This window comes from Triticum aestivum, chromosome 5D (genome assembly GCF_018294505.1).
Source record: "Triticum aestivum cultivar Chinese Spring chromosome 5D, IWGSC CS RefSeq v2.1, whole genome shotgun sequence".
Classification (NCBI taxonomy): Eukaryota; Viridiplantae; Streptophyta; class Magnoliopsida; order Poales; family Poaceae; genus Triticum; species Triticum aestivum.
In genome coordinates, this window is record NC_057808.1 from 327,575,601 (window position 1) to 327,591,589 (window position 15,989).

Consider the following 15,989-nt stretch of genomic DNA (forward strand, 5'->3'; position numbering starts at 1 on the left):
ATAATATCATCAACATATAGTTGGCACACAAACAACTCCCCTTTGACCTTCTTAGTAAAAAGAGTGGGGTTGATTTGCCCAACTTCAAATCCACGGTCTTGTAACAACTCGGTAAGGTGGTCATACCACACACGTGGGGCTTGTTTAAGGCCATAGAGTGCCTTATCGAGTTGATACACATGATCGGGAAAGTAGGGATCCTCGAACCCGGGGGGTTGCTTGACATATACCAACTCATTAATGGGACCATTAAGAAAAGCACTCTTCACATCCATTTGTTGCAACTTAAAGTTGTGATGAGAAGCATAAGCAATCAACAAACGAATGGATTCAAGGCGAGCAACGGGAGCAAAGGTTTCACCGTAGTCGATACCCTCGACTTGGGAGTAGCCTTGTGCCACCAATCTTGCCTTGTTGCGGACGATGGTACCATGAGCATCTTGCTTGTTCTTGAATATCCACTTGGTTCCAATGACATTGTGGTTCCCGGTCGGCCTTGGCACCAATCTCCACACCTTGTTGTACTCAAAGTTGTTGAGTTCTTCATGCATAGCATTAAGCAAATCCGGATCTTTGAGTGCTTCATATACCTTTTGGGGTTCAACACAAGAGACAAACGCGTGATGTTCACAATAGTTTGCCAATTGTCTACGAGTGCTTACCCTCTTTTGAATGCTTCCAAGCACATTTTTCATGAGACGACCCTTGGTGGAGAGCTTGGATGCAATCTTGGCGGCACGACGCTCCAATTCCTCCTCGGTGGTGAGTTGAGGAGCAGTCACTTGATCATCTTGAGCGCCGTCTTGAGCTTGTTCTTGATCTTGAACTTGCTCGGAGGAGAGAACTTGACCTTGGGCATCACTTGGTGTGTCAACACCGTCTTGAGCATGATCTTGCCCTTGGTCTTGTTCATGAGGTTGAGGGCCTTCACTTTGTTCTTCGGAAGCGTGTGGGCCTTGGGTTGGTGATGGCTCCACTTGAGTGGAGCATTGTCCTTCTCCTTCGGCCACAAGGGGTTCCTCAATGGGTAGGATAAAACCAACACCCATTCTTCTTATGGCTCGAGGAGGAATTTCATCACCTACATCACAAGTGCCACTTTGCTCCACTTGGGAGCCGTTATTCTCATCAAACTCCACGTTACACATCTCCTCAATAAGTCCCGTGGATTTATTGAGGACACGGTAAGCATGAGAGTTTGTAGCATAACCAACAAATATGCCCTCATAAGCTCTAGCCTCAAATTTAGACAAATGGACACCTTTCTTGAGAATGAAACACTTACACCCGAACACCCAAAAGTACTTGAGGTTGGGCTTGTTACCGGTGAGTATCTCATATGGAGTCTTGTTCAAGCCCTTGCGGAGGTAGAGCCGATTGGATGCATGACACGCGGTGTTGATGGCTTCGGCCCAAAAGTTGTATGGAGACATGAACTCCGCCATCATGGTCCTTGCCGCATCCATCAACGTCCGGTTCTTCCTCTCCGCTACACCATTTTGTTGAGGGGTGTGTGGTGCGGAATATTGATGCTTGATCCCCTCATCACTAAGAAACTCATCCAAGGTGTAGTTCTTGAACTCGGCGCCGTTGTCGCTTCTTATAGTCAAGATCTTTGCATTGTATTGACGTTGGGCTTCATTTGCAAAGTCAATGATAGTTTGTTGGGTCTCGCTCTTCCTCTTGAAGAAATATACCCATGTGTATCTTGAGTAGTCATCCACAATCACTAAGCAATACTTTCTACCCCCAAGACTATCAAAGGATGGAGGCCCAAAGAGATCCAAGTGAAGGAGCTCCAAAGGCCTCTTCGAGTAAATGATAGTCGTGGGAGGGTGAGCCTTCTCATGTAGCTTTCCTTCGATACAAGCACTGCAAGCACGATCTTTAGCAAAACTAACATTTGTTAGTCCACGAACATGGTCCCCCTTGAGAAGACTTTGCAAAGATCTCATATTGACATGGGCTAAACGGCGATGCCAAAGCCATCCCACGTCAACTTTAGCCATTAGGCATGTCGCGGTCTTAGTGGGTCGCTCCAAAAAGTTAATCGCATATAGACCATTCTCGACATGCCCAACAAAGGCTACTTTAAGAGTCTTGCTCCAGAAGAGGGCCACGGTATCAATATCAAAGAAAGTGGAAAAGCCGATGATTGCAAGTTGACGAACGGAAAGTAAATTGTATGCAAGGGACTCAACAAGCATGACCTTCTCGATCGTGAGATCATGAGAAATGAAAACCTTGCCAAGTCCCAATACCTTAGAAGACGAGGCATCACCCCACTCGACATTGGTGGGCATAGATGGAATCTTGTGCACGTCCACCACCAAGTCCTTGCTTCCGGTCATATGATTTGTAGCTCCACTGTCGAGCAACCATGATCCCCCACCGAAAACAAACACCTACAAGAGATCAATGCTTGGTTTTAGGTACCCATTTTGTAATGGGTCCTTTGATGTTAGTGACAAGGGTCTTAGGGACCCAAATAGACCATTCAATGTACTCATCAGGAGAACCAACAAATTTGGCATAAACATGTCCATCACTAGCACGGCACAACACATAAGAAGGGTTAAAGTCGTCAACTTTGTTGGGAAGGGAAGTGTTGCCCATCTTGGCATCACCACCCTTCACGGTGTTCTTCTTCTTCTCTTAGTAGCACCTTCTCCCTCCTTCACAAAGGTTTGCTTGAGAGGGGGAAGTCGTTTGGTCTTGTCATTCTTCTTCTTAATCTTGGACTTGGGTGCGTACCCAACCCCTTCCTTGGCCACAACTTCCTTTTGATTGCTCAAAAGGAAGTTGAGGTTCTTCTCGTCTTGTATGCAAGACACAAGACCCGTCTCAAGCTGCTCCTTTAACTTAGCATTCTCCTCAACAAGATGCACATGCTCACAACATGGGTTAGTAGCATTTGCATTATCAATTAACACCATATGAGGAAATGTGGCTTTCTCCTTGGTTAGCTTTACTTGAACTTGGTCATGAGACTCTTTGAGGCTAGCATGAGCACCCTTCAAGACTTTGTGATCCTTGTCGAGAATGTCAAACTCCTCCTTGAGTCTAGCAAGATCAACCCCAAGCTTGGCCTTCTCGGAGTTTAGCACACAAGAAACAACAAGAGCATGATCAAGATCTTTCTTTAACTTAGCATGATCATCGTTGTGTGACTCCTCAAAAGCCAAACGAAGACCATGCTCTTCCTCAAGAGCATTGAAAAGATCTGAAATCTCATCAGCATAGTCACGACTATGCCCCTCCATCTTAGAGATGGTATCTTCGTGAGCCTTGATCATGTCATTGGCTTCACCAAGTTGTTCCAAGAGAGAACCGAAGTGCTTCTTGGATTTACCCTTGAGTTTACCCATAAAGGTCTCAAACTCATTCTCCTCCACATTAGTTCCCTCATGTTCATCAATGCCATCCGTCAAAGAAGGATGATTAATGATGGTAGTTTTGATGTTGGGGGTTACCTTGTTGGTGGCTTTAGCCATGAGGCACTTGGCGGTGATGCTCTCATTGGGTGAGTCGAAGAGAGACACCCATGGAGTTGTCGCAATGGCAACGGAGGCCATGGCAACCGACTCACCATCTTCATCATCGTCATCATCCTCATTGTACTCTTCTTGTACCACCAATGCCTTGGGAGGAGTCTTCTTGGTGAAGTTGCTCTTGTTGGGGAAAGACTTGGCCTTGTCCTTTCGGATGAGCTTGCCACCATTGTCTTCCCTCTTCTCATAAGGGCACTCCGCAACAAAGTGGCTCACATTGCCACAATTAAAGCAAGTCCTCACTCATTGCTTGCCCTTTGCGCCACTTGAATTGTTCTTGTTGAAGTTGGGCCTTGAGTTCTTCTTGCTCCAAAATTGCCTTGAAGCAAGAGCCATGTGTTCATGATAGGCATACTTCGTATCTTCGAGGTTTCTCTCCTCTTCTTCCTCTTCATCCTCTTCCTCCATACTAACCTTGGCCTTTAGAGCAAGGTTGGGCTTCTTTACTCTTTGAGAGCGTAGTACCGCATTGTCGGCAGTCTTGTCCAAGATGCTCATAGCAACAAACTCATCCAACACTTCACTTGAGGACAAGGTGTGGAAGTCCGGCCTTTTGACGAATGATGGAGGACATGGCTTTGTGGTAGGGCATCATTGCCTTGAGGAATTTGCGCTTGATCCAATTGTCATCCGTGTCCTTACTTCCATGATCTCGGAGAGAGACCGCGAGTTTGGTTACCCTCCGATAAAGCTCACGAGGTTCTTCATCTTCTTTCATTGCAAACTCATCGGCTTCATCCTGCACCACTTCATAGTTGGAGCGTTGAATGCTTGCGCTTCCCCGATAGAGGGAAACCGGGGAAACCACTTGGTGCCAAGCATCTTTGGCCATGGAGTAGGGCCGGAGATGAGGAAGATCTTCGGGTGGGATTGCTTCTTGCATGATGAAGAGAGCATTCTCATTGAATTGATTATCCATGGCTTCTCTAGGAGTGAAGTTGCTTCGGTCATGCGGATAGAAACCTTCTTCAATTATTCTCCAAAGGTTAGTGTTCACATGATTTAAATGACGCTTAAAACGATAGACCCAAGAATCAAATTCCACATTCTTCTCAATCTTAGGGGCCGGGCCGGCATGATTCAAATGAGTGGAAGGAAGCAGTCCACCATAGACAAGTGGAGGTTCCACATGGGCAAAGATGCCGGTGCCATTTTTACCACTAGAAGAAGGAGCTTTCTCGCTAGTAGCTTCCCCCTTGTCGGATGTAGCATCCATCACCTTGTTAGCGGGATCACCCACTTTCAATGGTGCGGTGGATAGTTAAGCCCTTCTAAGAATTTATTAAACATGATTTCGACCTCGGTCGTCATGGAGGTTTTCAATGTGTCCAACACTACATTGAATTCCTCACGAGAGACCGCGGTTCCCCCATCTCCCGTAGACGAGACCAGATTCGCACCGGAGTGGTCCTCCACACCGTCTATGACGTCAACCATACTCTTCGGACGGTAAAGTCCTTAATAAAGAGACGAAGCTCTGATACCAATTGAAAGGATCGATATAGTTGACTAGAGGGGGGGGTGAATAGGCAACTAACAATTTTTAGCTTTTCTTTACCAATTTAAACTTTGCATCAAAGAAGGTTGTCTAGATATGCAACTAGGTGAGCAACCTATATGATGCAACAACAATAAGCACACATGCAAGCAAGAGATATAACACAAATAGGCTTGCACAAGTAAAGGCATGAGATAACCAAGAGTGGAGCCGGTGAAGACGAGGATGTGTTACCGAAGTTCCTTCCCTTTGAGGTGAAGTACGTCTCCGTTGGAGCGGTGTGGAGGCACAATGCTCCCCAAGAAGCCACTAGGGCCACCGTATTCTCCTCACGCCCTCACACAATGCGAGATGCCGTGATTCCACTATTGGTGCCCTTGGAGGCGGCGACCGAACCTTTACAAACAAGGTTGGGGCAATCTCCACAACTTAATTGGAGGCTCCCAACAACACCACGAAGCTTCACCACAATGGACTATGGCTCCGCTGTGACCTCAACCGTCTAGGGTGCTCAAACACCCAAGAGTAACAAGATCCACAAGGGATTAGTGGGGGAAATCAAATTTCTCTTGGTGGAAGTGTAGATCGGGGCCTTCTCAACCAATCCCTAGAGAATCAACAAGTTTGATTGGCTAGGGAGAGAGATCGGGCGAAAATGGAGCTTGGAGCAACAATGGAGCTTGGAGGTGGAAGAGGTAGTCAACTAGAGGAAGAAGACACACCTTATATAGTGGAAGAACAAATCCAACCGTTATCAACCAACTCAGCCTGCGCAGCGCAGTACTACCATACCTGAGGCGCGGTACTACCACAGGGCCCCGCGGTACTACCGCCCACGCAGTAGAGACCAGAACAACCCAAAATGCACTAAAGCAGAGGGCAGTAGTACTGCTGGCGCGGTACTACCGCGCCCCCTTGCGTTACTACCGCAAGACAGGGGCTGTCCAGAGATGGGAAGGCACAGATATAAAAAATTACATCCGTGGCTACTTCCGCAGAGTTGGAGTCGATGCAAAAACCTGACGCGGTAGTACCGTAAGCGAGCAGCGGTACTACCGCGCGAGGCGCAGATGTAAAAAATTACATCTGCCCCTTACTGCCGCGTACTTGCGGAACTAAGCCAGATACCACGGTACTACCGCGCCCTGTGCGCGGTACTACCGTGATGGGTGCCACCCACTAGGGAGAGGGTGACAACATCTGGACTACGGCCACAGTACTACCGCTTTCCTAGAAGCAGTACTACCGTGGGCGCTTGCGATACTACCGCGCCAGCGGGCGGTACTACCGCAAGGGCCTGCGGTACTACCGCTCTAAGGAGCAGTACTACCGCACGCCCTAGTTCAGCAAGCACGAGCAATATTTGCATAGACAAGGAAAACATAGGATGCTCCAAAGGCTAGAAGAAAAGGAGGTGCAAAGGAAGATGTGTACGTGATGAATCCACGCAACCTTTCCAACGCGGACCCCCTCTTAATAGTACGGCTTCCCTACGACTCAATACCACCGAAAAGAAACGTAGAGAAACGCCGTCTTCCATAGCCTTCGAGGGGAACCCAATCATCTTGTGCCTAGTCAATATATATCTGAAATATTCGATGCACATGATTAGTCCGCAAAAGTATTGTCATAAATCACCAAAACCAATTAAGGGATAAAAATGCCCTTACAATAGGGATCAATCTCCAAGAATACTTGGGCTTGGAGAACATATCTTCGCTGGAAGGTCTGTTATGTTTCCAGAATGTGCTCATAGTTATTGCTGTTTGTATAGTTGAATAACATGACATTATTGTATGTGCAGTATTTTATCAGTTGTTGAATTCGTGTCATACCAAGAAACATCATTTATTAAAATTGGGTAGAGATTCCTCGCCGATCCCTTGAGGTGAAAGCATGTTCCTCATCTTATAGTGTTTGCTATGATTGCATACGCTAATTTCTTATGCTCCAGTGTTATCACTTTTTATGAATGTTAGGATGTCATATTAAATACCATTCATATTTTTTTACCGAAGAGCTGACAGTATGTTTCTATACCAAAAAGATCAAAATGATTGTACGGTGTGATTTCACTATGGTCATTCGGATATTTTTGACCGTGTATCTTTTTTTACAGGAGGTGGTATACGCAAATGCTCTGAAATCACAAACTTAAGTGAGGATGTATTTGCTTGTAATTTAAATACTTGTTTGTTGAAAATAATAACTTCATGCCATTTTAAAAGAAATTTCACCTCAAATTAACTTTACAGGTTATAAATCCATATCGCGTCGCGGAAATATAACTTACAATGAGTACATTCAAGTTGGCAAAGGGCGTGATGTTGGCCTTAATCAGATATCAATATTTGAAGCCAACATTGCAAATGGCAATGGTGAACATACAATCAGCCGCGAAATATACCTCTTAAGGCAAGGATTTTATCTTCCCCGGATGCTTTCATTTTAATTCACCACGGTGGGGTTCTACTTCAACAGCCTAGTATGTTCTCTCCCTCCCCCCTCTCTTGTGCATTGCATTGTAACTTCACCTTAATCGAATCCAATCTTTTATGTGGATTAGTTTAGCACTAACGACGAGTCATATTATTCTAACGAGTCCATATTTTTTACAGTTATCAACTATAGGTGTATATTTTTCTCTGTGGGCAGTTATCAACTACAGGAAGTTATCCTAGTTAAACGGAGGCTAAGAATATGAATTCATTAGGAAGTTCCCTTGCATCACAATATTTTCTTCAACGTGGATTGCTTACAAGATTGCCTATGGTGATAAAACTTGGCCTTGAAAAAGGTTTTCGAGCAACCATCGGTGAGTTCGTCCTAATGCAACTACAAAATACTCTGTTTTTTTCACATTCTGGCTTGGAATAAAAGTGCACTCCTATGGGAACACCCTTCTTCACAGAGGTGCTAAAAATCGGTCGACAAGACGTATTTTTTTGCTTTTCATGCAAGCTTCATCGATAATTATCAGCTATACTCCCGGAGTCACTTTGTCAAAGGGTTTAAGTTGGTGCTTCTTTTGGCATTTTAGTATGTCTTGATGAGATCACGAGTGTTCAATATACATGGACGAGCTAGATGAGTACATGGGTGTACGGATGTACACCCATTATTCCTATTTAAAAAAGATTAGTACATTTGTTAAACCATAAGAATTTAGCAAATATATGATTAAATTTATACCTAGGTACTCCAAAAAGAGTATATCTGAAGCAATCCCTCACATATGGTTAAACTTGTACTCTAGAATTTTCTACATATATGCTTTCCTAATCAAAGAGTGCAACCACCAGTATGATATTTGTTAAACTATATGTTTTAGAGATATCTAACGTAGATATGTATAAATTATATAATTTACACACAAGTATCAAAAAGTAATTAAAATATTTTTTTGTTACAAAGTACAAATTGAATTCAACGCGATGTATGGGTGTTTTTCAATGATATGCATTAGAAATATATAATAAATAATACAATTAACATTTAACTTTGTTATGCTGTTAAGTATGTCAAATAAGTAATGGAAAATTATAGTCCTTAACATGACAGTATGATAAGTATAAGTTTTTAGTATAAATATGTATATATCAAGAGGGGCAGGTGATAGGCCTGACTGAAATTGGTGACTTGAAAAAATAAATTTTGACCTATGTACACCTAAATTTAAAATTTTGGCTCTACATATGATGGTTGCTTCAACATGGTTTTTGGCAATGACTTGGATGTTTGCACCTTCTTTCTTTAATCACTCTGGTTTCAGTTGGCAAAAAATTGTTGATGATTGGGTAGAATGGAATAGGTGGATGATGAACCAAGGGGGCATATGAGTGTAGCCATAAAAGAGCTGGGAATCATGGTAGATTGTTGAGAATGTACATCTATGTCACTCAGTGCCGAGTTCTAGAATTCTTAAAGTATTTCTCTCTTAATGCTTTGTTTGTATATCAATATGCAATTGTTGTCGTTGGCTTTGTCAAATCTTCTTGGTTTCATGGGTTGTGGTAATTGTCGTCGTTGGCTTTGTCAAGGTACATTTTATCTCGAAAACTCAACGTGTTCTAGATAATAAGTTTCTTACTATCCCGATATTCTTTTGAATATACTAACATTTGTGCAAATATTTGCTGCAGCTTGTGAATTGGGCTAGCCATCATTTGAGCGGTCACCCGCTTATGTTCAGGCTTACAAAAATGTTGGTATTTGTATTAATCATGACTTGATGGTTGTCTCATGGCTCTGCAAATTTTCCATCATGGATTTCATTAACTCTTGTCTTGCACTCATACCAACTCTCTGGGCCTACTCCTTGTAAATGGTGCACTTATCAGTTATGCATTGCTATCATCATTTTCATGATTTTGACTGATTATCATCCATCATTGTACGAATTGTTCAGGTTTTGAGGTCAAAAATTGAATCTTATCTAATAGGGTAGCTTGTACCAATCGTCGCTCACACTTATGACTATTGTATGTGTACTCTGCTTTTTGTTCCAGTTGCTATACTAGCTTCGATGCCTGCCATCCAGACTAGAGGCCTTCTCCACAAGGCATTTTCCCAACAAGTTAGGCGTGACTGATAGCATTGTCAACCCTTGTGCTCTTGCAGATACGTAGGTTCTTGCATAAAGCTAACTAAAAGGCTATCTCCGTAGGATCAGATTTTGCTTGGACACATTCATGGCCGGACCTAGGCCATGACAAAAGGTGTAGGGGTATTTGCCACCCCCAAGGCACTTCACCATGTTGTATTCATTCAATAGTTGTTTATGGTTGAGTACATGTACCTTGTAATAATCATTTCTATCATACAATCACATATACATGGTGCATTAAGACTTTACTTTTGATGTTCTATGCCTTTATAATGATTTTCATGATGCGATATTTTCCAATGAAAGCATTTATGTTTCTCTGTTATATTTGTTAGGCCCATACCATTTGCACTAGGGCCTCCATAATGCTAGGGTCGGCCATGGATACATTCGTGCAACCTTTTGAGATCTATTTGTATATTTATCTTAGTAACCAAGGACCATCCCAGATATTGACTATTTTCTCCATCCTAGTTTATACCATCCAATGTATCTCCTTACATGCCCTAGACAGCATCCTCTCCTTCCACCCTTGAATCTTCTTCCAATTTTTTTGGAGGAAATATCACTTTTGATTCATCATTAATTCCTCATTGAAACCACTTGAAATTATTCCTTCCAGTGGTCATTTTTTGTTTTAGCATTAATTTCTAGCACCCCTGAGACTTCTTTTATGCACTAAGCAGTAAGAAGTAGTGTTCACGCTGAACATGATTGTAGTCTTCTCTTTTTTATGTGTTGACCCGACAGGGATTCATACAGACTCAAAATCACTTCATGGTTGTGCTCACCACATCTCCTTAACTCTCATGGAACGTGTCAAGTTTTCATGGTGGTGGTCACCACATCTCCTTAACTCTCAACAACATTTTATCGGATTTCTCTCTATAGACTCATGCCTCTAGCACGCTTATGTAATCGTGATCAAAACCCAGTTTGGTTAAAATTTTCGAGTACTATATTCAGGTGTGGACACTCTTCCACCTGTCCTTGTTCAGCAAAATAAGCCCACACTTTCTATGTATAGCCTGATAAGAGTCTAAACCAGGGACAAATCTAAAAGAAGGGCAGAAACTTCTACATAGGACAAACAAAGTCCAACATGCCAGTTAAGTTACAAGCCTATGCAATTTAAAAGTTGTGAGAGTAAAAACCATATACAATGTATGCATCATTTTTCAGTATCAAAATGCTGCCCTAGCTGTGGCGCGTGCCGCTTCACGCTTCATCTGTGCTTCTTTCCCACTTCCTCGAAAATAGTGATACACGCGCTGCATGGAGCAGATAATTTTGGTGGTCAATTAATTAGAAGTCCATTAATAGGCTCTTCAGAATCCACTGGATCAAAGCAAAGGTACTGAGATAAGTGAAGAGAAAGTATCACCTGAATGACCCACATGCTTAGTGACGACTCGAGGCAAAACATTGCAAAGCCAAGAAAGTAGAACACCTGCAAGCCAGATGGTTATGAAAGACTTAAGATATTGTTTTCTATTGTGGCAAATTATATCTAACAAAATAACTTATACTGTTGACTCGTGAGGTAAACAACTTGACTCACCCCTACAATGACGCTCTTCCCTATCAAGCTGATCGATGGGAAAATCCCTCTGCATAAACAATAAACAAGGTAAAGGAAAATATATTAGTTCTTCTACATAGTTGCTTCAAGTCGCGTTGGAAGCAAAACTAGGAAGTGTCATCATAACATAAAATAAGATTATATAGAAGAATGAAGTTCTTGTTTGTTCTAGGAAAGAGTTGTGAAAAAACTGAAGCTTGTTTTCACAATTGTAATTAAATAAATCCAAAGCATAGTGTTCTAGTTTTTTTTTGTTGAACTGACACAAGAGTTGACTGTCATTATATTAAGAAGAAAAGAAGATTGTAGAAACAGAGCATGCCCAAAAGGGTCCCAACACTCACATAGAATACCAAGAGCGCATGCACACGTGCACACACACCACCCACATTCAAAAACATCAGAAAAGATGACAGTCGCACTAGGACAAACCAAACAAACAAATACCAAGGCCAAATAAACTCCAACTCAAAGGGCACCGGCAAAACACTAAAGAGGGGATTCTTTTGTGATCTCTTGTACAAGCCGACTGACGCAAGGACTCCTACCCTAGAAGACACAACAATTACAGTATTTCCAAAGGAACTAGGAAACTAGCATGACCAAGGGGTGGAATCTCTTTGTTCATAGTATCCTAGTGAAACGTGTCGCAACAAAGTAGAAGTATTTGTTGAAAACTCACGTTAGTGATTTTCCCACGAACATAATTGAAGGAGAAATAGCTGCGTACACGCAGAAAGCAATATGAACCTGTTTTGGGGAGTCAGCAAGAACAAATAGTGAGCTTATTATCCCAAATAAAACAAGTACATATAATATGATACAGGGATGTGAACTGTAGTTTTTGCATCAACTTCATAGGGTACTTACCAAGTAGAACAGGAAAAACCATCCAAATTTCAAAGCACTATCATTCCTGTAATATGAGTTGTAAACAAAAAAAATTGACCCAGAACGATGATCTATTGTTATTTCCATGTATAAAAAATCTAAAATTTTCATCAATACTGAAGTTGCATATGTACAAAATCAAATGTACCTCATGGCGCGGTAAAGTGGTCGGTACCACAGATAGTAGGCACCTGGGCAACCAAGAATAAAATAGATGACTGCAAGAAACCAGATCTTGGGACCTATTCAAATAAAATTCAGTTAATGATGCATATAGCACCTAAGTTTTATGCTATAGTCTTTCACAAAGAAATTTGTATGCTATACAATATGCACCTTCCCCTTTAATCCAAGCAGCAGTAACACAGGCGATGTTCCAAAACAGGCACGTGATCAATCCTACCATGAGACAAGCAAATATTTAACATTGCCAATCAGTAAAATTCGCATTATTGCTGATGCATGGTGGCTGCAACGTAAACTATTGTCTTTTTCTATATTTTTATTAAACTTGAAGAATGTAATTTTGAGCAAATGGCATAGAAAACATACCCAAAAGTGATGCAAAGGCGAAATACTGTGTTCTTTGAAGATGCACGGGTATCTCATTTTTGATATCATGATGAATGATGGGGAAAAATGGAGGCCAATTTTTCTCTTCTATGACAACGCCAGCTGCAAAACAAAGAAGGGAATTCACTAAAAAGGAAGAAGAAAAGCAAACTCAAATTACAGGATGGTACTGGGAAGAACAAAAGAGAGAGAAAAATAGACTGAGAACAGAAGCTCCACCTCGTGCCGCAGCTTCTTCCCTTCTTCTAATTTCCTATATGGTACAAACCAAGGTTCAACACGTCTATTTCTATTATATACTATATGCACAATACGAAAGAAAATAGATAGATCACTAGAGATTTTCAAATAATACAAAACATTCGACCATTGATTTGGTGAACCATTTCATAATTATGGATCACCGTAATTAGATTTTTTTTTCCAGAATTGTATCTAAACATATCAGTTGAATCAACATAACTACCTTAAACAGATCAAAACCATCATATGTTTATAACTTTATATAAAAAGATCACAACCATAAGGTTGTCATAATTGTCCTAAAGTGTCAAAACAATTATATCTTCGTAGCCATAACTAAACACAATGTGGCTATCAATTCTTTTTTATAATTTTACCTAAATAGATTGTTGCCACTAGACATGTTGGCTATAAACGACCGAGCGTCTAACTCTAGCAACCTTGACCTACCAAGACTCAAGATCCAATCTTCGGTTATATATATATATATATATATATATATATATATATATATATATATATATATATATATATATATATATATATATATATTGTAACCGGGCAGGACAAGTGATTATTTTGATAGAACATGAGCATAGAGCACAAGATCAAACTGAAAGCAAACTAAGAAAAAACTAAGTCGTCGAAAGAAAAGAAATAAGAAAAAAAAGTCATATGTCCATGTGCAATGCCAACTATTGCAATTCGAGGGTTGAACCCCAACCAAGAACCAACAATTTGCTTCATTGAGGATACAATCTTGAATATACTATTTTTGTAACTACAATGATCATGATGATGATGATAATAATAATAATAATAATAATAATAATAATAATAATAATGACATATTTATGTGTATCAAAAAGTAAACACAACTAATGCCTTCCCACCACAATTGTGCAGGACACATTTCCTGGATATAAGGAGTATAAAAGAAGGCAGTGTGGTCTATTTCAGTTGTTATCTAGATACCTTCTCTCGCCTGTTTAACTCAGCTTCCTTGGCCAGAAGCTCCTTCTCCATTGTCTTCATGTCCTTCATATGATCAGCAAGCAAGATGAGCTTAATTGGTTCATGTTTGGAAGTTACATCAAAAAAAGTATTTAAACCTCAATCAAATAGTATGACTACCTTGTTTGTGTGTGGGGAGGCAAAGTCGTTGTAGAAGTCAGCTGGCTCTGGAGGAAGAGGCGAAAGGCGAGTGCTGCTAGGAGGACTAGGCCGTGGTTGCTGCATCAAGAGAATGAAAGATTCATTTGATATGACCGGCCAGATGAGAGCGCTTTTTAAATATTTTTTTGGTAGGAACATGTTATGCACTACAAGCTGACCGTTGCATAGAATGAACCGCCGGAATAACCGGATTGAGTAGCCGGTGCTTCTCTAGTAGCCTTGTCCTGGTACAGGAGCATGATGACTCGGTAAAGTTACATGTAGAACATCAACTGGTCATTATCTCTCGTTTCTTTGATAAAGGCAGTTTTTATTGATTCAATAATTTATGGGTAAGAAATAATAACTGATGAGTTGGTAAGAAACTAGCTTCTATTCTAAAATCTGATTTTCTCCCAACCAACCAATAGCATTTAGTTTGTCCAACTTTTCTTATTTCGATTCAAGCAGTGGCGTAGCCAGACCAGTGTGCCAGGGTGGTCCAGTAGTAGAAATATTTATATAAATTTATTTATTTTCAAAGAAATATTTTTTCTACCGCACTATATACATGCTATGGGGAAATTTCAGGGTGGTCCATGGACACCCTGTCCACCCCCTAGCTACGCCACTCAGTCTTTACGCTGATACGATACTTTTTGAAAAAATATAGGTTCGTATTTGCTTCTCGAACTACGACACGTCATTTTGTCTTTCCAATATACTCTCTCCGGGTTTTTTTGCGCATATAAGATTTGTCTGAAGTCAGGCTTCGTAAAGTTTGACCCAATTTATATTCAAAAAATATCAATGCATGCAATACAGAATTTATACAATATGAAAATCAATTTCACGACGTGTCTAATAATATTGATTTCGTACCGTGAGCGTTGATATTTGTTTTTCTATAAAGCCGGTCAAAGTTTATGACAAATCTTATATGCAGGGTAAAAAAAACGGGAAGAGAGTATTTTGTGGTTTTGCAGGAGCGCTTGTGAACCAAGCATGCGGCAGCATGCTAACAACAGAAGCAGTATTGACCAACAAAGGGTGCATCCGGGGAAAAGAAGCAACTCATGAAAGTACATAGGAGTAAAAACCGGAGGTAAACCAAAAACAACAAAGGAGCAAACTAAAACAAGAATCTCCCCGCCATTGATGACCGAGTTAGATGGAACAGGTGGGGAGGACTGGCCGACTGGAGCTCGCCGGCGACCTTACCGCGAAAGGGTTGACCTCGTCGCCACCGCTCTCCTCGAAAGGGTTGTCGTACCTCGTCCTCCCCGCCATGGATCACCCCTCGCTCGCTTCTCCTCCCTCTTGGTTTTCCCCTGCTTTTCCTCTGCTTCTGCCTGAGCGCAGGTGCCAGGAGAGAGACGAACGGGCAGAGCAGCCTGTGTTAGACGGGCCTCAACAACTCCACACTTGTTCTAGGCAAGGAGGCAAGGAGCAGTTGGTCTTCACGAGAAGTTGCATGCATCAGCACTTCTAGAACTAGAACGAGGATAGATTTTCAAAAAAAAAGAGAACGAGGATAGTAGTATAATCTACAGTAGTCATGTACTAGTATAAAACCATGGAAATTCCTTGATTTAAAAAAAAATCCACGGAAATCTTGGCGAAGTCCGTGTGTTGATTTTGTCCGCCGCCGTGTTTACTTTTTATTGCCGTCGGACGAACGGGCCTCTTACTTTCTTTTCTCTTAAGCATGACTTTCTTTGCTGCCCTATCCACGCTAACTTGACAGCGACGGTGTATACTAAGCATATCTTTCGTTTACACGAACGATCGGTATGCAACAAGCTGCCGGGAAATGACACGCTCGCAACTACTAGCAACATCAGAAAAGAGAACTAGCAACATCAGAAGGCACACACTGGACCTTTTCTT

General features: G+C 41.5%; 1 protein-coding gene across 1 annotated transcript; it reads right to left on the bottom strand.

Annotated features, from left to right (window-relative positions):
* Positions 1 to 10,722: 10,722 nt before the first annotated feature.
* LOC123121507 (secretory carrier-associated membrane protein 4) lies at positions 10,723 to 15,538 on the bottom strand. The gene is made up of 13 exons (XM_044541511.1): positions 15,321 to 15,538; positions 14,279 to 14,344; positions 14,079 to 14,177; positions 13,920 to 13,982; positions 12,921 to 12,954; positions 12,681 to 12,803; positions 12,465 to 12,527; positions 12,277 to 12,370; positions 12,108 to 12,153; positions 11,920 to 11,987; positions 11,217 to 11,265; positions 11,040 to 11,105; positions 10,723 to 10,926 (listed from the first exon to the last, which is right to left on the bottom strand). The coding sequence occupies exons 1-13, from the start codon at positions 15,387 to 15,389 to the stop codon at positions 10,840 to 10,842; spliced, it is 927 nt and encodes a 308-aa protein (XP_044397446.1). The 5' UTR covers positions 15,390 to 15,538; the 3' UTR covers positions 10,723 to 10,839.
* Positions 15,539 to 15,989: the final 451 nt, after the last annotated feature.